Here is a 26,729-nt window from a genome sequence, read left to right as displayed (position 1 = left end):
GATATCGATATGCAATTTTGAACACGCCTTTTTCCTAGAACCAGCTCTTTTGTCGGCACCGATCACCTGACCCATCTATCTTTAAATACCATTTTATGCTTTAAAGAATGCCACTGTGAAGCGTACTATAGTCTAAATAGTTGACGGATCACTCGTTCGATGCGGAAATCAAACCTGCTCATGGTAGGCAATATATCAAAGATCTGATGTCGAGAATCAGATTTCAAAAGTGAGTTCTATGCGGAATATGGTGGAATGGGTGCCAGCAATAAATTTCAAACTTTGAACTTTCCCACTAAACATTTATTTCACTTTCCTTAGGCATAGCAGTGTTATTTAAACTGGATTAGACATTAAAGTACAAAAAGGTGTATTTTCCTTTAAGTACTCGTATATTTTACGTCTTGACACAAAAATTACACTATTTTCGAACTCAAGTAATGCACCTTAAACCCAATAGTCCCCTTAAATTCTCTTTTAAACCTTCATCTCTAACTTTGTCAATAAAAAGTGCAACTGGTGTTCTCTAAGACATGTCTTAACTGTAACTAAAACCACTCAGGAATTGGTTTCTATGTAATCAATAACTCAACTACTAATGAGCGGGTTAAGCTAGACTACTTTTTGGGTCATGAAAATATATGCAGAGACTCTCAGTACCTTATATGAGCTGTCAAGTTCCATGGAATACAGTCTTACTCTTAGTATGCTACATAGAAGACTTTAGTACGACTGCATTCTTTAGACCTTTACAGGTCATATAAGGTGCTGAGTGTGTTGGGTATTGTTTCATGATCCAAACACTAGTAAACGGATAGTCCAAATCACATCTCCAAACAGTCGTGGAAAAGTAATGCTCCAACCGATTGTTAACGGCAAAACGACAGTCTTTATAATACAAGTACAAAGTTCCTCCGCTCAGCTCACAAAGAGTTTGTATCAAGGCATCATTACCTTCAAATTAACACCAGCTAGTGAATGGAGCCCAAGGTGTAAATTAAGCCATACTTCGTTCGTAGTTTAGTTCTTGAAAACTAATTTTCACCATGCACCTACTCCGTTAAGCAAAGGTGAATGCTTTTTAGATGTTTAGATGTTCTCTATGAGTGAAGTTAACCAAATATTTTCCCAATAAAGTCTTTGTTGAAAAAGTCACCACTAAACTTTGTAAGAGATTTCTCTCTTATTTTTCACGGCGTAGATACTCAGTAGTTTTTCGCTTTAGCAACAAAAATATGCAGATTTAGTGGAAAATCTCTACCAAAAGATGTCATCGCCTATCTAAATAATATAACTTGTGTGTTTCCAAGAAGGTTATGATCGTTAATTTTAGTTTACTGCACTTGAGTCGAATTTCTCAAAGGATTCTTCAAAGGCCGTTTTAGATGGGATCATTTGGAAACTAGGCAAGTAGTTTAAGTTTTCAATGGACTTTAAAAGCTAAGCCGTTTTATTATGTCGTTAATTGAGTTAGTCGGTCGGATGTGCTCTAGTTTGAAACCGAGGTATCTTATGTCGGTTTGTTGAAAGGAATGAACTTAAAAACAGCCTCATATAGGCGGAGCTGTCGAAGTTCTTCATAACTAGAACTCAAGAATTGGTAATAGCAGTCAAATTTCATACAAATTTCCTTCCTTAACTCGAAGACCCTTTCATTCGATTTTTTTTTTTGTGAATTATGCTGATTCGAGTTAGGGAAATTTTGGTGATGGTAACTGATGACGGTTTGTTGAAAGGAATTAACTTAAAAACAGTTTAATAAAAGCGGAATAGTATTGCTTAGGCGATGCTTGGAAACCACAAAAACCACAGTTGAGTTTTAAAGCCATTTGTAGTCGCCATAATTCAACAAGTTTGGGTAGAGTTCAAGTGCGGGAAAATCGAGATTTGAAGGACGTGAAAGAAAACGTCGGAGACCATATAAAATACAGTTGAACTTCTATAACTTGAATTTCTATAATTCAAAGTTCTTCATGACTCGAATAGCAGTCAAATTTCATACAAATTTCCTGCCATAACTCAAAGACTCTCTAACTTGAAGTTTTTTTTTGTGAATCATGATGATTCGAGTTAGGGAAGTAAAACTGGTTTCATATATATGATCAAAATCAAGCATTTGTAAGAATATACTGTGAACCAGTTTATGATTTAACTATTTCACAAACTGGTCGGTTCCTTAGAGGGGGGTTTTTAGTGACCTGCAAGTGGCACATACCGCTGCTGTGACGATAGCACCGATGATGCGGAAGGCATTTTCCACCCCTCACCCGCAAAAAAAAAAAAATATCACATCCTTTCCAGTGATATTGCTGACATTAAAAGATCTACATATTTGCTGCTGGACGGTGGCTTAAAATCTATGCAATTTAGGGAGATAATTTAAGGGCAATTTAGGAAAACAGTGGTGAGTTTGAAAAAGGTGAAGCTCTTATACATCTCTTAGGCAATTGGTAATTAGAAACTTCATTTTCCATATTTCCCAAAAAATATTAATAAAAGTCTATATATTACTAAAATCCATTCAGGTCAATAAAATGTTGATAGAAGTAATGTAATCAGGCTTCAACGCAATAAAGTTTTATGAACGACTTCAGCGCACAGAATTCTCATATATTCATAGAGGAAACACAGGCACACGCACAGGCGCCCATAGTATAAGCTGCAGCAATTTAAGAACAATGAAATCTTTCATTCATGAAAATTTGACTGAGCTGAAATGTTGTTGGAAGCCCGATTTGAACAACAACAATACAGACAGCAGCAATGAGGGCAGGGTATAAACGAAGAAGTAACAGAAAGGACGTTAGCGATTTCCTGCCACAACTCCGCAGACTAGAAGAAGCCAATCAAATGAAAAGCATAACAACAAAAACAACTCAACCAAATCATATCCGCGCTCAGACATAGAAGTTAACCGTTGCGCGGCAGATGAAGCGTTCTATTAATACAAATAGGAAATGCAGAAAAAAATGCTTTATGCCGCATGAAAGGGAAAAGGCGTTGGAAAGGCAGTCAAGCAGATTAACACAATTATGTCAACAAAATTGCTGAGGAAGCGGGACACACACCAACAAACGCGCTGAAACTGAAATTAGAACTGCTTGTGCCGCATTGTGTTTGGTCGCCTGACAAATATCAAGGCGCAAGCACAATAATAGCAACAAAAATACTAGAAATATCATAATAATAATGAAAAAGCAGCTGCTGCAACAACAGCAACAACGCTGCCACTCGCCGCTTTATGACATTTTCGCGCGATTTAACACACAGAATTTAATTACTCGTAAGCGTTGACAGCGACAAAAACAATGTAAATGAAATGTGAAAGAGAAATGGGAGAAGATATGGCGCACAGAATGCGAAGTAATAACGTCGCAGCAGTGGTGGCATATGCGTGTAACGGCGCTTATGGCGTACTGGCTGCAACAAAAACATACAAAGCCGTGTCTTAATTCACGATATCTTTTCACCAATTTATTTGTTTATGTAATGGTATTGCCGAGGGTTGAATTGGAAATGTATTGTGAAGCTGATTTTTGTGTTGAAAACACTTTTGGGTTATGAAAAGGCAGTTTAAAACTTTTATAGGACATGTGATTTTTGGGATAAAAAGAGCTGACAAGGGTTTTCTATATCATCATTAAAAATGCGGTATTCGTAAAATTTAATTGCGGAATCCCGAATTTAAGTACTATAAGATATTTTTTTCATTTAGTGTTGAGTTTTGATAGAATGATTATAATTGCATTGATTTATGTAGGTTTGAATTTGATAGAAAATTTCGGGATTGAAAAATTCAATTTCGGGATCCCGAAATTTTTTTGAATAATATTATATTTTTCTATATTTTAACAGAGGACTTTTTTGTTTTAAAACAGTAGAAATTTTATTTATTAAAATTGGTGTAAAAATAATTATTTTGAAAATTTCAGTATATCGGGATTGGCAGGAGGCATATTTGATAGACTATTTATTATATTAACTTACAAGCACTTTTTTGACTTTTTTTTAATTAAACAATTATTAAAAATTCGGTAGTGATGAAAGTAATTGTCGGGATCCCGTATTTTTTCAGAACGTACAAAAAATTTTTCCATTTTGAATTGAGTTTTAATAGACTTTAGTTGTATTAATTTAGTTTAAGTTTAAAACTGTTTTGGTATTTTAAACGATTGAATTTTTCGGGATTGGTTAAATTGAATTTTTTATTAAATTTTCGTTGTACTTAAAATATATAAAATTTCGGGATTTGTAAACTTTAAATTCGGAATCCCGAAAAATTTTCCGAAATTATTAACATTTTATTGTATTGACTTAGTTTTAGTTTAATTTTTTTTTTGGTATTTTGAATAGCTGAAATTTTCGAGTTTGTTCAATTTTTATTTCGAGATTCCGAATTTTTTTGAAAATTATTAAAATTTCGTTGTACTTAAAAAAATATAGAATTTAGGAATTTGTATTTTTGAAATGTGGAATCCCGAAAAATTTTACGAAATTTTTAACATTTTATTGCATTGATTTAGTTTTAGTTTAAATTTTTTTTGGTATTTTGAATGATTTCGGGATTGGGAATTCGGGATTTAAATTTCGGGATCCCGAATTTTTTTGGAAATTATTAAAATTTCGTTGTACTTAAAAATATATAAAATTTTGCGAAAAATTTTGTGAATTGAACTTTGTAATCCCGAAAAATTTTCCGAAACTATTAACATTTTACTGAACTTTAAAGTATGGAAAATTGCGGGATTTGCAAGTTTAAATTTTTTTCTAAAAAAAATGTTTGTAATTTTTTTTATTCACTGTATGAGCATAAACTAAAGCTACTTGACTGACTTTTTAAGGAAATTAAGTAAGTATGCGTAAAGCAAATATTCGGCTATAACCGAAGAAAGCAAATATGGTAGATGAACTTACATATAGTATGTATGTATATACATATGTTTGTATGTATGTATGTACATATGTTTGTATGTATGTATGTACATACGCGCGTATTTAAAAAATCATGAAATGCAAATAATTTCCAGAATTATTTATTCAAGGGATATAAATATAAAATTTCTGCAGCAGGCAGGTCTCCATTAAATTTTTTTGAGCTCAATGAAGCAAAGTTGCCTTTTTACAATTTCCCAGAAAAGAAACTTTTTTATTTCGAAAATAATTGATTACTGTTTCGGAAATTTGTAGCTTTAGTTAGTCATCAAAAAAGTACCAACAATAACAATAAAATTAATCTGTAGGTGATTAATGCCTGATAAAATACGCAAACACGCCACTTTCAGCAAACTCAGGCAAAAAGGACAAGGTAAAGCCACTAAAACAACAACAAACAGTAGAGTGTACATAAATCGCTTTAATTTATTTTAAAATTTATTTATGGCATAAATACCGAAATAAACAAGCAGAAAAAAGCAATTAATTTAAGAACCCATCGAAGCCGAATAAAGGAACGGATAGGCTTAATAAAACACACATACGATCACATACACATATAAAGGCTTGCATGTATGCGTGTATGTTTGACAAATAAGTTGGATAATAAATTGCTTAAAAGGGCATTATACCCCAAAGCGGCTAAAATATGCCCATTTGGTTGTGAGCCCAAAGGCTCCGGTGTGCGTGCGCACTTAAACGCCTTAAACTATGCACAAATCTCGACACAAATGCCAAAAACAAGAGCAAAAAAGGTTGCACTGACAGCAAACAAAAAGCTAAAGCTATGGAAATTCGGCACTGCCACCGCACCAAACACATAACAGTAAATTTGGAAAATTTTCGAAAAGAAACAATACCCAAATATCGACGCAAAATGGCAAACAAAGCGGCTAACGGCAAAAATAACAACAACAAAATGCTGTAAACATTAAGCCTCCGCCCGAAAAAGACAAGCAAAATGCGCTCAGTGCAAAATAAGGCATAAAGGCAAGTTAATTGTGATGACGTTGACATGTAACGCATACACACACAGATGCGCATTACCACAAGCGTAAACATATGTATATATGTGGCGCGTGTTTCTACTGTTGTTGGCTTATTTATAGCACACAGCGGAGTTGCGGGCCGCTCTCTGCCAAGCCAACCGGACAGGATGAGTGCATATTGCGGCCAAAGTGGTGGCAACTCACTGCATAGCTATTTACGTGTGTGTGTGTGTGTTTGCTAAAAGGATAAATGCCGAGCTGCGGCAGGTCAAATTGATTAACGCTGATTGGCATTTCATGAACGACAGGCAGGCAATGGCATTGTTTTTGCCGAACAAACAACGGTACAATAGCCATTATGCTAAACTTCCTCGAACGCATATATATGTATGTATACATATTTACATATACACATACACATGCATAAATATGCGCTTAGATATGCTTGTTTGTAAGCGTGCGCTAATGGCAAATTTACTGTTCGGCTTTAGGCATGTGTTGTTGTAGCTCCATTGGTATACGCATTTTAGCACATCATCAATGCGCCTGGAGATATGCAACGTTTTTTTTTCTCTCTCTCTTGCTTCGCTCTAGTGCCTACGCGGGTATGCTTCATGTCACATGGCCATTATGGTCTAATACATAGTTACCGTTATTTGCAAATATAAATGTACAGTTACAAATTGCGACGCTTTGGGGCTCAATGATGCATGTTTATAACCTCAACGTATGATGGCGGCACACACCTGTAACTTGAGCTGAGCGACGACGCAATTGGCAAATTTGCTGCTAATTCATGATCCACATATACATACATATGCATGGGTGCATATATGTACAGATGTATATTCATTGTAATATGCTATATTGGATATATTGGCGATCAATTAGGTTCAATTAGGTTCAATGAGCATAAATTAATTATAAAATTAACTTTCGTGGGCTAGATTGCCATCGAAAGGTTTTTTTTCAAACAAAACCTACAAATTTAACAGAAAATTGTTATTAAAAAAAAATGTTTTTCAGAAAGTTGCATAATATTTGAAATGATGGTTTAGATTAAGCACTAATTCTTTTAAATATGCTATTAAAATTTTAGAATCGATTATTTATCCACATATGATGAATTTATCGTTATCGATTACTTTGAAAATATTTTCACCTTAAACTATATGTTATTTTGTTGCTGTTATTTGGCTTTAAAGTAATTTCTTTTAAATATAATATTAAAATTTTAGAATCGATTATTTATCCACATATGATGAATTTATCGTTATCGATTACTTTGAAAATATTTTCACCTTAAACTATATGTTATTTTGTTGCTGTTATTTGGCTTTAAAGTAATTTGAAAAATTATTCGCATACATTGTTATTAATCGATTATCGATTAATGACTTCCTCAACGAATACATTTTGAAAAGCTTATAACTATTGACAATATAATTGTATGTACATGACGCTCACTAATTTGAATATTTTTAATATGTTAAAAATTAAAAAAAAAAATTATCGATCTATTTGGAATTTAGTTACCGATTATTGATATGATTTTCAAATTATTTTAATGTTACCGATTATTGATATGATTTTCAAATTATTTTAATGTATGTTTTCTTGACACATTTCATTTAATTGGTTTTTAGTGGCTTCAGGTTTTTATATTATATTATTTAAAACCTTAAAATCTATCTAAACAAATTTTTAAAAACGATTATTTAACGATATAAATATTTACTTTAATTACCGATTATAATAAGTTTTTAACATTCTTCCTACATATTACAGATTTTATTTTGTTTTCAATATTAACAATTAATAGTGGATACAAATGGAAAGAAAATTCGCTTATGAAGTAAAAAATGCGCAAATTATCAAGTTTACTTACATATGTATATCGAAAATATCTATCATTTTCGATTGTATGGCTCGAATATTATTTGTTATTATTTTTTTTTATCTATTTTAATTCTCTAAGTCCCAGTGTTTAAAAAAAGCAATCAAAAATTAATTTTTATATCATCTATTTATCCGAATTGACAAAGATCGACAAATTATCGATCAAAACAATGTACATTGTATGTATGTACATATGTATGTATACCTTCTGCAAACAAAACAGTTAGTTGTATATTTTCAATATTACTATATTTGATGTCTTTGCAAATCAATACAAAATCGCATTTGGTAAAAACATTAGCTAATTATCGATTTTTGATTATATTTACAATTTACTGATAACTGATTTTTTTTATTTTTTTAAGTAAAGCAATAAAAATACAGATTTCAATATTAATAATGAACTGTGGCTATAATGAGTATAAAACGCGTTTATTCGGCTGCACAATTTTTTTATTTATCGATTATTTAGCGACAATATTTAATATTTATCGATTTTTTGGCATGCATTTTTTAAAATCAATTAAATTTTGTTATCTATCGATCATATTTGTATATATAGTATTGTAGTATTTTTCTTGTAATTATTTTCTGGCATATATTTTTTCAAGTATTTAACTTTTGTTATTTATCGAATGTATTTGGGATTTATTGATTAATTGTTATCGATAATTACGAACTTGTATCGATCGTGCTTATCTTGTATCGATTTTCTGGTATATACATTTTTAAGTATTTCACTTTTGTTACTTATTGACTGTATTTAGCATTTATTGATGAATTTGCATCGATTGTCACGTATTTCTATCGATTTTTTATCGATCGCATTTATCTTGTATCGATTTTCTGGCATACATTTTTTCAAGTATTTAACTTTATTTATTTATCGAACGTAATTGGTATTTATTGATTAATTTTTATCGATTATTTCGAATTTGTATCGAATTTTTATTGGTCGTATTTATTCTATGTTGATTTTTTGGCATATTTATCGAAAAATATTGTTTATGGTTAAATATTAAGTTCAGCACTGGTTGAATTAAACTTAAAATAACTGATTAATATTAAACTCAGCACTTTTCTTTATTTAAATCATTTTCCAATATTAACCCTCAACCGTCATGGTGTCTTTATGGAAAAATATTAGGAAAAATCGAAAAAACTTAGCATATAATTTCAAACGTCTGTGGTAGATCAAATGTTTAGTAACGGTACATTAATTGGAAGTTTATGTCAATACAGCCCCACACATGCTGTTGAAATGCTAAAAGTTGTGATAAAATCAAATTTTATGGCGCTGCCATGCATACTTTTGCAGCACTTTCAGCAAGAAATAAATCTAAAACAAAGGCAAATATTAGCTAATTGCATACACAAACATACATATCTGACATCGCCAACCACTTGAAAGGGCCTATAAAGCATATTCACATCAAATAAGAATTTATTTGGGCATGGAAATGGTATCGAGCCGTTTGGCTTTAGCTTTGTGATAGTTTATGTTGAATATCATAAATTTATTTGTTGGCATGCGCAATAAAAATTAATAGCCACGTGTGCACATATGCTCGTACATATGTATTTATTATGCTCACTGTATTGCTGTAAGAGCCCTATCCCTCCTTTGAAAATGCTCCCCTTTAAACACTATTCTCTCTTATCTCTTCTAGCCTCGCACACTTAAATACTCTTTGCGTTTGCTACTTTTAATTGGTTTAATTTTTTATGCTGAAGCGGCACTTTTGCAGAAATAAATGCAGTAAAAACTTTTAACGGAACTTTCTTGCATGAAAGTTTTATGTGAAAGCACTCGTTATTTAGTCGTATTGTCTCGTAGAATTTATAATGGAAGTTTTATTTTTGCCCACATCGCTTTGAATGTGGAATGATGAAAGCTTCTGCTTCTCTTAATGTAGTGTTTTTGGTAGTTGTTTGTGTTGAAAATATTTCGTTTGTTGGAAGCTTCTTTTCGCTTACAGTTTTTGTATTTGTTGTGTTGGAAATATTTCGGTTTCCATTAAGTGCCACATTTAATTGACAATTTGGATCTGCCATAGTGAAGCCGAGTGTCAAGGAAAGCATGAGGCTAGGCTGCAGCAAAGGACATCATGTTGTTGTTAGCAGCAACAAAATCGTAAATATTTGTGTTTCATAATTTCATACAGCTACTCATATTATTCATAAAAGCATGGCGATAGTTGAAACTAAAGTATATTTGGTAAACTTTTAATTATTTCGCTCTTTTAAGGCGGTGAGTTGTTGGAAGGAAGTGAGCGTAATTTTATGTGCTCTATAATATTGTCAGTGAGATCAAAACAAATTTGAGAGAAAAAATATGTATGAGTAGTTGGGTAATTACTTAGCGCTTTAACAGTAGCTATTTGTTAATTAGATCAGGGTAGATTATTTTTAAAAGCAAAGAAATCATGGTAGGAAAAAATTGGAAATTAATGATAAAATATCAAACATTAAAAAAAAATTTACGGCTTTAGGTTTATGAAAATCTCTATCTTTTGATAATATAAATATGTTACTATGGTGAATTTTCTCTGAAAATGCAAAACAAAAAAAAAAGTTAAAAAAGGATTCAAAGTTCCTTTAAGTAATAATCAGAAAATTAATTTAAAATAAAATCACTATTTTAATTCCAAATTTATGTTACTCAAAAAATTCTTTTATATTGATTATAAAGATTATGAAAATATTGATTGCCATATCGAATCATTGAAAAGCACCTTACAAAAGAATTTTTTTATAAAATAAAAAAAAAAAAATTTTTATTCAAAATTTATTTTGCAAAAAAAAATTATTAAAATTATTATTTTTATTTTTTGATAAAAATTTTTTATACGACTAATTAAAAAAAAATATTTTTAATTCAAAATTTATTTTGCAAAAAAAACTTATTTCTATTAAAATTTTTTTTACAAAAAAAGCAATTTAAAATTTGATTCGCAAAAAATAATTATTTTTCTTAACATTTTTTTTTAATAGAAAAATTTTTTATTTCAAATTTATGTTACTCAAAAAATTCGTTTAATATTGATTATGAAAATATTGAAAATATTGATTGCCATCATATAGAATCATTGAAAATCACCTTACAAAAAAAAACTAGTTAAAAAATTTTTTGATTTCAAATTTATTTTGCAAAAAAAAACTTATTTTTATTACAACTTTTTTTACAAAAAAAATTAATTCAAAATTTGATTCGTAAAAAATAATTATTTTTAACAATATTTTTTTACTAAAAAAATTTTTATTTTAAATTTGTTTTTCTTAAAAAGTTAAATTATTTTATTTAAAATTTTTTTACTAAAATATTCCTTTTATTAAAAATTTATTTTAATTTTTTCTATGATTATGAAAGTACTTTTATGTTAGAGCCATCAGACATTTATATTAATAAAATGTAATAATAAATTTTAGAAAAAACAAGTAAGGAAGCTCTAAGTTCGGGTGTCACCGAACATTTTATACTCTCGCATGATAAAGTGATAATCGAGATTTCATTATACGTCATTTACATATTTTTCAAATACCGTATTTGTGTAAAGTTTTATTCCGCTATCATCATTGGTTCCTAATGTATATATTATATCATCAGATGGAATTCAAAGTAGCGTTGGAAGAAGGCGTGGTTGTGAACCGATTTCACCCATATTTTGTACATACCATTAGGGTGTTAAGAAAATATTAAATATATACTGAATTTCATTGAAATCGTTCAAGTAGTTTCCGAGATATGGTTTTTGGTCCATAAGTGGGCGACGTCACGCCCATTTTCAATTTTTAAAAAAAGCCTGGGTGCAGCTTCCTTCTGCCATTTCTTCCGTAAAATTTAGTGTGTCTGACGTTTTTTGTTAGTCGGTTAACGCACTTTTAGTGATTTTCAACATAATCTTTGTATGGGAGGTGGGCGTGGTTATTATCCGATTTCTTCCATTTTTGAACTGTATATGGAAATGCCTGAAGGTAACGACTTTGTAGAATTTGGTTGACATAGCTATCGTAGTTTCCGAGATATGTACAAAAAACTTAGTAGGGGGCGGGGCCACGCCCACTTTACCAAAAAAACTAAGTCCAAATATGCCCCTCCCAAATGTGATCCTTTGTGCCAAATTTCACTTTAATATCTTTATTTATGGCTTAGTTATGACACTTTATAGGTTTTCGGTTTCCGCCATTTTGTGGGCGTGGCAGTGGGCCGATTTTGCCCATCTTCGAACTTAACCTTCTTATGGAGCCAAGAAATAAACCAAGTTTTATCATGATATATCAATTTTTACTCAAGTTACAGCTTGCACGGACAGATGGACGGACAGACGGACGGACGGCAGACAGACATCCGGATTTCGACTCTACTCGTCGCCCTGATCACTTTGGTATATATAACCCTATATCTGACTCTTTTAGTTTTAGGACTTACAAACAACCGTTATGTGAACAAAACTATAATACTCTCCTTAGCAACTTTGTTGCGAGAGTATAATAATAATAATCAAAATGTTGAAAAAAATTGCCAATTGCCTGGCTGTAAAATTAGGCTCACAAACCCAAAATGCTGCAGAAAAGGCATTTGGGAGAACTTTCCAACTTAGAAGGCTAATGGCCAACATCGGAAGATCAACACAGGAGAAAGGGAAGCTTCTACTGTCGACCACACTGAATGTCTTGCTCTACGGAGTAACGTTATGGGACTCAGTGAGGAAAAAAACCCTAGAAAAAACGTATTGCTCAGCTGCTCTGAGGCATACCACACAGTTAAAGGGGAAGGAGTGTAGTCAAAAAGCGGAAGCACGCCGATCCACTTACTAGCATTCGAAATTAGAAACCGGACGAATTTTAAGAATTAAACAGAAAATGTTCACGGTGGAAAAAAATGGGACCTGGACGCAGGTAATGTGGAACGCCGAAGAAATGCGAAAGCGGTTTCAGGGTGGGTGACGGTTCCTTAGAGGAAATAGGAAATTTGTTAGTGGATTGAAAGTGCAATGCTATGATGCATGTGCACGTTTCTTTTAAAGTGTCAGTAGGATAATCTTAAAAAAAAAAAAAAATTTGCATTTTCTGTTTCCTTATACCCTTAGAATTAATGTAGAAACCCACTTTACCATTGGAAGGTTTCGAAAAAGGTCCAAAAATAATAATACCGCTCGACGTTCGGAGCGCTCGGAGTGCACACCTGGTACAGTACACACCAGTACCTCAAACTTGAAACGCGTTTTTCACAACACTTTTTTAAACTGGCGGACATGATTCCGGTCGAACTACTCAACCGATTTGCTTAATTGTTTTTTAATGTTCACAAAACGCCTGGCTATCGTCCCTACTAGGTTCATAATTTTTTATAATTTATTAACAATGTTATGACCAAATTAATGGAAAAATTAAGGAAAAATCGGTAATTAATTAATTAATTAAAAAAATATAATTTGTTATATACATTTGCATACATATTTTTTTATAACACTTTTTTCGCGTTGATCGGATTTTTATTTATTTTTTTTATTTAAAACAATTGCAATATATTTTTAAAAAGTGAAATTAGTTTTATTATTAATATATAAGTATTTTATTGTATTTTATTTAGTTCAATTATAATTTTTATTATGTACAAAATACAAAAAAAAAAATATTTTAAACTTTAGAAATATTTTTTTGTATAATTTTTTTTTTCTGAAAAAAGTAAGTTTTATTTATAATATTGAAAAATATTCCGACAAATTTTGTAGATGGTATTGTTTTTAGCAAATATTCCAGGTAAATTATGTATATAGACAAATTTTTATGAAATAAATAAATATATCGGGTGATTTTTTAAGAGCTTGATAACTTTTTTTTAAAAAAAAACGCATAAAATTTGCAAAATCTCATCGGTTCTTTATTTGAAACGTTAGATTGGTTCATGACATTTACTTTTTGAAGATAATTTCATTTAAATGTTGACCGCGGCTGCGTCTTAGGTGGTCCATTCGGAAAGTCCAATTTTGGGCAACTTTTTCGAGCATTTCGGCCGGAATAGCCCGAATTTCTTCGGAAATGTTGTCTTCAAAGCTGGAATAGTTGCTGGCTTATTTCTGTAGACTTTAGACTTGACGTAGCCCCACAAAAAATAGTCTAAAGGCGTTAAATCGCATGATCTTGGTGGCCAACTTACGGGTCCATTTCTTGAGATGAATTGTTCTCCGAAGTTTTCCCTCAAAATGGCCATAGAATCGCGAGCTGTGTGGCATGTAGCGCCATCTTATTGAAACCACATGTCAACCAAGTTCAGTTCTTCCATTTTTGGCAACAAAAAGTTTGTTAGCATCGAACGATAGCGATCGCCATTCACCGTAACGTTGCGTCCAACAGCATCTTTGAAAAAATACGGTCCAATGATTCCACCAGCGTACAAACCACACCAAACAGTGCATTTTTCGGGATGCATGGGCAGTTCTTGAACGGCTTCTGGTTGCTCTTCACCCCAAATGCGGCAATTTTGCTTATTTACGTAGCCATTCAACCAGAAATGAGCCTCATCGCTGAACTCACTTGGTCGATTATGTAGACCATAAATCGGACGTAAAGCGCGAAACACATTTCGAACCGAACACTGATTTTGGTAATAAAATTCAATGATTTGCAAGCGTTGCTCGTTAGTAAGTCTATTCATGATGAAATGTCAAAGCATACTGAGCATCTTTCTCTTTGACACCATGTCTGAAATCCCACGTGATCTGTCAAATACTAATGCATGAAAATCCTAACCTCAAAAAAATCACCCGATATAATAAATTTTGGCGAATATATTTTTTCAAAAATAAAATTTTTTCTTTTTGGTAAAAGAAAATATTTATAAAAAATAAAGTATTTTTTTCGTGTTTTTTTTACTTGAAATTTGGTTTTTAAAAATTCATATAATACATATTAATTTGCAAAAAAAAAAATTATTGTTTATAAATATTTTTTTTTAACAAATTGTATAAAAAAATTATGAATTAAAATGTATATAACATTTTTTTGTAATAATTGGTAAAAATATTTAACTTTTTTATAAGTTCAGAGATTATAGTCTTTTTAATTTTTTACAAATACTTCTTACTCTTCTTGCTCTATAAAATAAATCCAAATTTATTGCTTGAAATTAATTGCCTAAAAAATTTATGCGAAGGGCTTTATAAAAACTAGCTTCCGAAATTCGCCAAAAAATTCTGCAAAATATATTTAGGTAAGAGATTTGTATTAAATGCAAAATAGCAAGTCATGATTTACAATGAAAAATGCAAATTTATGCATTTCCCTACCAAAATGGACAAAAGTCTCAATATATGCATGTGTGTTTGTGAGCAAAATAGCAACAGTAAAGTGCCAATAATTGTGTGTGCCTGTGTTGTAACTAATACAAATGCATGCTTTCGCAGCGCAAACAAGCAAACAAATGCATTACACATTTCTACATGCCTCTGTGTGTGTGTGGGTAGGTGTTTGACGCATTTTGTGCTTATTTCACCTGCCAGGCATGTCCGCTTTTATTTATTTGCCAATATTTATTGAAATGCCAGTGCAAATGACCGTTGCAGATTTTTTCAATTTATTTCCATTAAACTGCATATTTACAATTTACAATTGTTGTAAGCCCATGTCGGAGACAACAACTTTACGCAAAAGCATGTGTGTATATTTGCATTGTGTAGCGCACGTTAACACACACAAGTGTGTGTGTGTGTGAGTCTATTTATTTTGCCATTGTGGCACGACAATATTCAACTGGTTTAGTTGCTGCGATAGATAAGGCCGACGTCATTGACTTCATGTGAACAATCGAGCTAACTACTCTGCATACAAATGGGCGCACTAACACATGTATTAATATTTTTGTTTGTGTGTATGTATACTGATATCCCACGCACAAAGTGTGCCGGACAAAAAGTTTGTAAGCAAGCTAGTACACGCTTACGCATATTGATTGAGGTGTATGCTGGTTTATATAAAAATACAAAGCTTGTATGTGTGTGTCTATGTATGTGCACTCCTATGCAACTTTCAAACAAAGCAAGTCCTAAGAGTTGTGCAAACAAACGGAGTACTGAATTTATTTATGCGGGCAGATAAAGCGTACAAGCACAGCAATAAGCTTATACAATGTGTAATCTAGCTAGACACACATACACACCTAAATATATATATACATGTATATAGTATATGTATATATGCCTGCATGCAAAACTTTGTCATTTTTACGAGAACTTTTCCCATATGTAGTGCTTTAACTGCTTCCAAATGCAATTTGTTGTCATTGTAATAGCCCTACGAGTGCCTAACTATTGTTATGTAAATACCCTTCAGGCGGATATTAAAAAGATACAACAGTAAGCGTTTAGTAGTATTACGGTTGAGTGGATTTTTCACAAAAATTTAGAAAATTATTACATATGGAGAACGTTATTTTGTGAGTGGTTACGTATACGCCATGTTAGCCTACTAGCGTACATACATTTTGTGGGGATTATTGCAGCTGAAATGCATTTTGGTTTAAATTTGAGTTCTTTTTAACTGCGAATGAATATTCAGTTTGATAAAAATAATACAAATAAATTTTTAATAAAAAAGTATAATAAAGATCGGAAGTTAAATAATATAAAAAAATTTATGAAAAAATATATTAATAAATTTTTAATAAAATTTTTTTGATAAAACTAGTATAGATAAATATTTTATAAAATAATATAAAACGATTTAATAAAAATATTATCAATAAAAATTTTTACTAAATAATAAGAAAAGTCAATAAATTTTAAATTTTAAAATAAATTTTAAATTTTAAAAATAATTTTTTAATCAAAACATTATAAATAAACATTTTATTAAATAATTAAAAAAAAAACTAATAAAAAATAATAAAAAAAAAATTTATAAAAATAAAATAAAAATTTGAGAAAAATATATTTAAAAAATTATATTAAAAAAAAAATAACAAAAATTATATAAATAAGTTTTTAACAAAAGAATAATTAAACTTATTTAAAAAAGTTACTCAACTTATTGAAGTACATATGTTTCCATACATTTTTTTTACACTTAATTTCATTTTTGAATGATATCAATATTTAATCGAAATTGTTATACAAAAATTCTCCTAAATATTAAAATAAATTATTTTCACAATAGTAGTTTTTCATTATTTAACTTATTATTTATTAAAAATATTAGTAAAATTTTTCCTAATTTTTTCAAAAAATTATAATTAACATAACTACAAGGAGATTATTAGACACAAATTTTCAAAATATTAAAAAATTTTCAAAATATTAAAAACTTCCCAAAAAATTAAAGAAAATTTCTTTCATAATGTCACACTAATTTTTTTAATTAAAAAAATTGTTTTCATAATGTTGCAATAAGTTTTTTTTTTTAATTAAAAATTGATTTCATAATGTTACAATAAGTTTTTTTTATTTTTTTTTAATTTTTCCAGATGTCGCTATTTGTGTTAAGAATATTTTTTAAATATAATTATATTGAAATTGTTACTATTCCAAATCATTATTTGCCAAATATTTAAAATTTCTCAATTTTTTTTAAATATTTTCTTTAAATAATATATTTAAAAATATTAAAAAATGTGTTTTCGTTAATTTTTATTTTTTTTCTTTAATATTTTTTTAAAGAATATTTTTGGAATATAACTTTATTGAAATTATTATTATTCCAAATTATTATTATTTTCCAAATATTAACAATTTTTCATAAATAAAAAAAAATTTTCAATAAGTTTTTTTGTTTTTTACTTTTTGAAAATATTGTTACATTTTCCCTATTTTGTTAATATTTAAAAATATTAAAAGAATGTGGTTTCGTAAATTTATTTTCTTATTGGAATAAAAATTTTATGACATTTTTTCAGAATTTTTTAAATTTAATTTTATTTTCTTCTCATAATTTTTTGTTTTTATCAAACAAAAATGAAAATTCTAACACATAAAGATGATGTTATAGGAGAGAAAAGAACAAATTTCTAATCCAAGCCTCAACAATTTCAAGAAGTCAATTAAATAAATAAAAAAAATAAAAATAAAGCATTTTTCTATAAAATGTATTTTTCGCAATTTATGATAAAAATTATATATAAAATATAAAGTATTATTTGCGAGTATTAAATTGTTTCCTTTCCAAAAATTAATTTTCAATTAGGTGAAGGAGATTTTATAAAATAATTTACTATATAAAAGTTTTTCCATATTTTTGGTTAAATAAATATTTATCGAAAATACAATTAAACAAATTTTTTGCGAATTAACAATTATTTTGTAATTAAAAATTTTATGAAAGAAATTATAATATAAAAAACCATAAAATAATTTAATATTATACTGAATTTAAACTAAATACATTTTAAAAATATTATTATAAAAAAATTTATAAAATAAAATAATAATATTGTTTTATATAAAATTTATTTTAATAATTTATTTTTTATTTATTTTATTTCTGGCTATATTTTGTATATTCATTTTTGAGTTATTACCAATTTTATTTTGATCAAAATGTTATAAAAAAAATTGTAATATAAAAAAAACTATGAAATAATTTAATTTTATACTGAATTTAAAATAAAATGTAAAAAAAAAAAAATATAAAATAAAAAAATAATCATAAAATAAAATAATAATATTGTTTTATATAAAATTTATTTTAATAATTTATTTTTTATTTATTTTATTTTTGGCTATATTTTGTATATTAATTTTTGAGTTATTACCAATTTTATTTTACTCAAAATGTTAAAAAAAAAATTATTATATAAAAAAAACTATGAAATAAAATTTTATCATAAAATAAAATGTAATAAAAATATTTTGTATAAAATATTTTTTTTAAATAGTTTAATTTTATGCTGAATTTATTTTTCTTATATACATATATTTTGTATAGTTTTTGTTACAAAAACAACTTTTCCATTTTCTAATGTTGAAAATGATCATTATCACAGCGCCTATTTTATAATTTTTATATATTAGCAGCCAACAAAAAAAAAATTATTACAGTAAGAAAATATTATTTAGCTTTTATTATTAGCCTATATATTTCACATACATTTTTGCCGTTGCTTTTATTTAATTTAATTTTTTTTTTTTGTATTTCTTTATTCTTTCTTGGATGAAATATATCCAATGCACTCACTCATCGGCATAGGCAAAGGCAATTAATTGCAGCACCATTATTTATATGCAGTTAAATAAAATAAATAGTTGTGGTATATTGTATCGTTGACTTACCCTTGCAACATTGCCGTATAAGCAGACCAAATTGAATAATTTATCTGTGTTCGATGTGTCGTGATCCAAGCCATAAACCATCATGACAGCACCCTGGAGAGAAGGTATAATGTCCTAAAGTTAAAATCCATAAATGTATATAAACTACAAACGGCCAACGGGTTTATTTGAAAAAATCTGTATATATATGTACATATATAGTATTTATATAACAAATATGTCTGATATAGATAGAAAAAAAAATAGAAAAATAAAAGTTGTAAGCCTAGATATATGTATGTATGCAGAGAGACATAGCGTTGTGATTTAAGCATATAAGAATATATAACTATATAGAGAAATATATGTAGCATATAAATATATGTGTGTGTAAATATATACATATATGTATGAAAATGTATATAGTATATATGTAGAATAAATATAAATAAAGTATAAGGGATGTCTATGTATATACATATATACGCGAAATGCATAAAAATAACGCAAGCATTTAATTTCAAACAAGCCACCACCACACATACATACATACACGCGTGAAATATTGCTCACGTGATTTTTGTATACATATATGTATATGTATGCGTTGGCCATGTAAATATGCACGCTTACATTAACGTTATGCTCGCACAGCGCTGGAAATGTCGGCAACGCGCGAGCTGGCATGAGTGCAGCACTGCGTATACGCAACTGACAAATTCAACAGCACTTTGTTTTGTAAAGAAATATGTTGATTATAGTATATGTATATAAATGTAGATACATATACAAGTGGATATGCACACATACATATTGCACATGTATATTTCATATTGCAATAAAAACAACAACATGGTGTGCATATTATGCTGCAGTCGAACTCACCTGGCCTTGTGCCTGTGTAGCGAATGTGACCGGTGCATTGCGTCCCGGCACCACAGCTGGCTCCTTCCATCAACTGGTCGATGTATGCGGCGCCCACTCCGGTAGGATGGAATCGCAGCCAAATGGTGGGAAGGCGGCGCCTGGCCCCAACAGTGGTGGCTCTTTAAATTGACAAAAATTGGTTGGTGTGGATATGAGGCCAACTATTTGCAAATGTGTTTTTGTTGTGTTTTTTTCGTTGTTATTTATGCGATTTTTTCATTGGTTTATGTGTTAATTTTTAAGCAATTTTTATTTGGCATAATTTTGTATGGAATTTAAATGCAAGCAAAAGGCGTTTCAATTTACACACAGAAAATATATTTTGTTTATAAATATTTGTTAATTTGGTAATTTAATTAAGCGTGCATTATTTGCCAACAATAGAAAAAAAAACATTTACGTTAAACATTCGGTTCATGCAAATTCAATTGTTAATTAAATAAAATTGTTGTTGTTTTACAATATTCATATATGATTTGATGTTGATGTTGTTGTTGTTTTTGTTTTTTCGTTTGCCATTTATATGTGTGTTATTTGGTTGGATGATTAGGTGTTTTTTTGTATTTTTGTTGTTGTTGTTTTTGTTTAGCGCGTTTGATGCAGGACGCAAATTAACACATTTTCAACAGTTCCAAACAAGAAAACGAGACAATGAAAAATAAGGAAGAAAAGAAAGAGAAAAATAAACAAAAATGCAACATTTAATGATTTATTATTAATTAATTAGAGTTTGTTAATATATAATTATGTAATATATATACGAATGTGTATGTAAATAACCATTTAATTACGTACTTATGTAATTTGTTGCTGGCACATGCTATTTAATGTTGTAAAAATGTGCATACATATGTATAAATGTATGTATACTTATGTATGTGTGAGTAAGCAAAGTGAAAGCTACACTTTTCGGGGTAAGGTGAGCTATAACAGGTTGGGTGGTTGCAAAGTATTCAGCTGCGAGCAATGAAATGTTTATAAACTTAAATAATAATCTTTAAATATTATAATTATATAAAAAAATAAAAAAATTACAAGTAAAAAATTTAAAAAAATTACAAATTTTTTAAAAAATTAATAATTAAAAAAATTAAAAGTAATTTTAAAATTAAAAATAATTAAAGTAAGTTTTAAAAATTAAAAATAATTAAAAGATTTTAATAATTAAAAAAAATTATCAATAGTTCAAAAAAAATACAATTAATTAAAAAAATTTGAAATAATTTAAAAATTGTAAAATTAGGAAAAATTATAAATAAATAAATATAACTTACAAAAAATAAAAAAATACAAATAATTAAAATAGTTAAATAAAAAAATAAAAAAAAAATTAGCAAGTTTTACAAGAATATGAAAATATTTTACAGGAGAATTTAAATATTAAAACCAAATTTAAAAAATTAAACAAATAATTTCAAGTAATTAAAAAAATTATGAACAAAAAAAAAATAACTACAAAAAACTAAAAAAAATAAGCTTTAAAAAAATATAAAAAAATTTTAGTTATTTTAAAATAATTAAATAATTAAAAAAATATTTAAATTTTAATTAATTTTGATCCACTCTTTTTCGAAAAAAAAAAAATATACAATAAAAATTTTTCAATGAAAATAATGAAATTGTGCTTCAATATTACAAACAAGTATGTACATATATTCTAAGCCAAGAGTAATGAATTAACGCCACGAAATTTTTTCGTTGCCAAATGTTTGAATAAAATACAAAAAATATATAAATAAAAAATGAATATACAGAGATATCTATATTAACGTGTTTTTTCGACCCCGTGCATTTGAAAAAATGCTTTACGCACACCGAATCATCGAAAAAGCAAAATCAGCCTAAATGCATGCTACAACAATGCAATAAGTGTTTTGGTCATAAAATAAAGTCCATTAAAATATTCTTAAAACGTTTAAAGTAATCGAATACGCTTTAGAAGCAGCTTTGGTTGATTTGCTCGCATATAATTCAAAACTGAATACCTAAAAGTATGCACCGAAATATGCGTAAGTGCATAGACTGTACAGAAATTTATTGACTATGAAAAAAACTGGCATTAAAGCATTTATTTCGTTATAGCTGACTTATTGCTACTTTGAAAAACTATTTAGTTTATAGAGAAGAACATAAAAATCAAAATCAGCCTGAATGTATGCATCAAAATACTTTAAAGGCATTGATTGACAGGTAATGTAAATAAAACATTTATCAAGTTGACATATAGTTTTTGAAAAATTACTTAGTTTATAAACATAAAAATCAAAATCAGCCTGAATGTATGCATCGAAATATGTTTAAAGCATTGATTAACAGGTAATGTAGAATAAAATTTTTTCAAGTTGTTTATAGCCCTCGAAAACGCATTTAAAAACAACTTAGTTCAAAGAGATGAACATAAATGGCAAAATCAGCCTAAATGTAGGCATCAAAATACGTTAAAAGGATTGATTAATAGGCAATGTAGATTAAACATTTATCAAGCTGTTATATAGAGCTTGAAAATGCATTAAAATTTAAAAGAGTAACTGAAAAATGTGTTAAAAATTTACAGATGTTGCCTATAAAAAACTATATAAAAATCAAAATCAGTCTAAATGTATGCAAACCAAAAGTATTAAAGGCATTGGTTTGCAAGTAATGTAAGACAAAAATTTTCTTATATGATGTATATGCTTCGAAATTGCATTACTAGATGCTTTGGTTTGCCTTTCTAACCTTCACCACAAAATCAGCCGTGAAGTATGCAACAAAATCTGTTTAAGTGCATAACTTGTACAGCAGCTTACGTTCAAGCTATATTTATTCTAATTCATCTTCATGTACTTATATTGCAAATGCTGTGAGCACCAAGCTGCTTTATAGCTCCAAACATTTAAAAGATTTGCCTGCCAATTTTGTAGATATATGAAAAAAATCGGGCAAGCCACTATACAAAGTCTTAAAATACATAAAGAAGAAACTAAGCCAATTGCCAGCGGCGTTTTGCTAAGATTGCCTCACACACAAGCACGCCCCCTTTCATTGCACGCTGCTTTGAAAGCAAAGCAACACTGACAAGTCAAAAGCTTACTTTTCATTCGTTGATTAATATTTTACAAGCGATGTAACGGTTTTCGGCTCTTTTTTGCTTGGCTAATGCGGCTTTGCGCTTTTTATTGCGACTTAGCTGCCTGCAAAATCACTTACATACATATACTATATGTAGTAAGGTAAGTATATGTGTGTGCCTTGAAGTTGAGCCGTGTCCTCGCTGCGCTTGTCAAGCCGCAAGTCTTGTCTTCGTCTGCTTTTTACCGCAACTGCGTTAAAGTTTAATTAATTTTTGGCTTTCCTACTAACTACATTGACTTTGGCAAAGCAAAGTATTGAAGTTTGAAACACGAGCAAGCGTCGGGGGGTAACAGAAATGCACCCGCCATATTGAAATTTTGCATAAAGCATATACATGAGTATGCGTGTGTGTGTGTAGTAAGTGGTGGCTTGTGCCTGTAAGTGATAACGGTTTATATGAGTTTCGTCGTGCAGCGAAGTCGCAAAAGCAATTAAAGCAAAGTTTTCTTTATATTCTCCAGACAAACATGCACTTAGTCATAATTTTAAATGCAGCAAGGCAATTAATTACACACGCACACATACAAAGAAAGTTGTTTACAACACACATATACATATGTAGGAAATGTGACGACAGTTGGCCACAACAAGCTGGCAAGCGAAATTGCATAAACAAATGTTGCAAGCCAACACACATATAATAGGCACACACACATGCATATATGTTAAAAGGCACATATACAAGTCAATCTCGCACACATACATACATATATAGCGCGAACAAAGTCACACACATACACTAATTTGCGGTACTTTTAAGTAAATTCACATGTAGTTGTGGTGTGGTAAGTTGCAAATACATCAAACTCAACTTTGCCAGCACATGTAGACAGCGGTGCACAAACTTTTGATTGCCAATAAGCGTTCATGTGTTTTTCTGCAACTTTTTGTTTAATAAAATAAGAAAAAACGTTAACATTGATTGTAGTGTAGCTATAATACCCTTCACAATAAAAAATTAAATAAAAAATTATACGAGAACTTGATTTTGATAGATCAGTTTGTATGGCAGCTATATGCTATAGTAGGCCGATCTGAATAATTTATTGAGAAAATGTAGCAATGCGCCAAATTTTGTGAAGACAGCTCGTCAAATAAAAAAGTTTTTCGTACAAGTAGTTGATTTTCAACGTTCAGTTTGTATGGCAGCTATATGATATAGTAATTCGATCTTGATAATTTCTGTGTATATTGTAGCGTTGCCTTAGAAAATAACCCACACCAAATTTCATGAAGATATCTCGACAAATAAAAGAGTTTTCCATACAAAAACTTAATTTTGATAGTTCAGTTGGTATAACACCTATATGTTATAGTAGTCCGATTTGCATAATTTTTGGGAAGATATCGCCATTGTCTTAAGAAATAATCCGCAACAAATTTCGTGCAAATATCTCGTCAAATAAAAAAGTTTTCCTCACAAGAACTTCATTTTCAATGCTCAGCTTGTATGACAGCTTGTATGACAGCTATATGTTAAAGTTATCCGATCTGAACAATTTTTGCGCAGATTGCACCATTGCCTTAGCGAATAACCCACATAAAATATCCTAAAGATATATCGTCAAATAAAAAAGTTTTCCATATAAGCACTTGATTCCGATCGCTCAGTTTCTATGGCAACTATATGCTATAGTGGTTCGATATCAGCAGTTCCGATAAATTATCAGCTGATTGGAGCGAAAAGTACGTGTGCAAAATTTCGGAATGTTATGATGATTTATATAAAAATTTTCAATGTTATCCGGTGTTTCCTTCTAGATAGCACAAGCTTAATCTACCCCGTGTCGGGTATAAAAATTACTTTTAGTTTTATTTTGTTTTTGTCTTTTCACACTTAGCCGACATCTGCGTATTTTTAACACCGCAACTAACAGCAGCTCACAACTCAACAATTTGGCTACGCTGACAGCTTTTCGCTTTTACGGCAGTAATGTATTGGTGCTTTGTGGGTTTTTTAACCTTTCAATGTGGCAAAAAGTTTTCAGTTGCAGGTGTCGCAGGTGTACGCAAATATTGCTTTCCTGCTTTGTTTGGCAGCAAATATTATTTGTGTACAATTTAAAATTGTAGAAGTGTACCGGCGGCAGTAGGTTAGTGGTTATTTTATTTGGGTTATTTGAAGAATATTTGAAGCTGCTGTGACCGAGCTTTGGCGAGTACTGATTACTGATGAGGAGTGAAAATATGTAATATATATGTATAAAGCAATTTTTGGAAAGCATTTTGACAAAAGGATTTACAAATATAAGCTAGATTTTGAAAATTGAAGTATACCTTTAGGCTAATGCACTAATTTTGAGTATAACACAAAGTTATAATTGTTTTAAATAGCATTCTGCTCAGATAGCAACCAGTGTTGCCAATCGGATGGTAATTTTGCAAAAAAAATTGTATTAATTTTAAATCGAAAATGGGTAATAGAAGAATACTGTCGGGCGAATATAATAATTTGAAGTAGTTGATATTTATTGTGCATAAAAACAAGGTTGTCGCTAATCTAGTCACTTGTAAAAAACGTAATATACATATATTTATAATAGTCTGCAAAGTAAAATTTCAAGTCTACTTTCAGGCGCAAATTGTAATTAAAAATAGATCTTTAATATTTTGCTGCAGTTTTTGCAAAAAGAAAATATGGTTATTGTCCATACACTAAAATTTAAGCATACTTTTAGGCTGATGAAAAAATCAGATTATCAAGTTTTTCTTGTATAAAAACTAGTGTTATGTCATACTAACACTTTTTGCAAATATATACTAATTATAGTTCACAAACTAAAAACTGAAGCACAACAAAATCATGAAGCATATTTTCAGGCGGATTAAATAATTTGAAGTGAATTAATAATATTTTACTGTACAATATAGTGTTCATTTTGCTTAAGTTAAATTTTCCGTAGTATGAAAGTGAATTCCACGTAATTTCTACTCAGCTGGCAACCAAATTTTTCATTTTCGAAAAAGAAATATTTTACAAAAAAAAATTTTTTTTCTTTTTACACAAATCGAAAAACAATTTTTTTCGAAGAGAAGAAATATTTTTTTTAATACAAATTTTTCGAAGAACACTGCTAGTTCAGTTTATTTCACAAAAAAATTCCAAAATGTGCTTGATTCATATAAATTGCACAACAAAGAATAAATGACAGAGAGATTTTGTCCTTCTATTACCTTAAAAATTAACTTAAACTTTAACCAACTGCGTAGCTCTTAGAACTAAAAATTTACAACAAAAAAACAAAAAAAAGAAATTAAAAATTTCCGCTCAACTACATTAATGTGCGGCATATGGCTCAGTCTAAAGTAATAGCATCAACACACCATGGCGTATGAGTAATGTGCCAAAAATTTTGTGTGCGCACTTCCGTCATCTGACAAACGGCAAAGTTTGCCGAGCGCACACCCGACTAACAATGCAGCAACAAAAATAAGCTACAATTCAAAAAATATGAAAATACAAACGCGGAAAGTTTACCGCAACGGTTTCTTACGCCAAAGGCTTGCACTGCACACTAACTCACTTAGCGTGTTATCTGCGCTGCGCTGCGCTGCTTTGGCGAGCTGCCGGCATATTGCCTGACGGGCCAACGCAACAACTTGGACAACAAGCAGCGCTAAGTTAGAG

General features: G+C 29.6%; 1 protein-coding gene across 1 annotated transcript in view; it reads right to left on the bottom strand.

Annotated features, from left to right (window-relative positions):
* LOC120771104 (heterogeneous nuclear ribonucleoprotein L) overlaps nucleotides 1-26,729 on the bottom strand; it is a 300,298-nt gene that overhangs the window by 6,926 nt on the left and 266,643 nt on the right. Inside the window, 2 exon segments of the mRNA XM_040098946.1 lie at nucleotides 19,082-19,174; nucleotides 19,946-20,148. Of these exon segments, the coding sequence (XP_039954880.1) occupies nucleotides 19,082-19,174; nucleotides 19,946-20,148 (296 nt within the window).

The sequence above is a fragment of the Bactrocera tryoni genome, chromosome 3 (assembly GCF_016617805.1).
Source record: "Bactrocera tryoni isolate S06 chromosome 3, CSIRO_BtryS06_freeze2, whole genome shotgun sequence".
Taxonomy (NCBI): Eukaryota; Metazoa; Arthropoda; class Insecta; order Diptera; family Tephritidae; genus Bactrocera; species Bactrocera tryoni.
The sequence above is the reverse complement of the archived record's forward strand: the minus strand, read 5'-3'. Positions and strand labels throughout refer to the sequence as shown.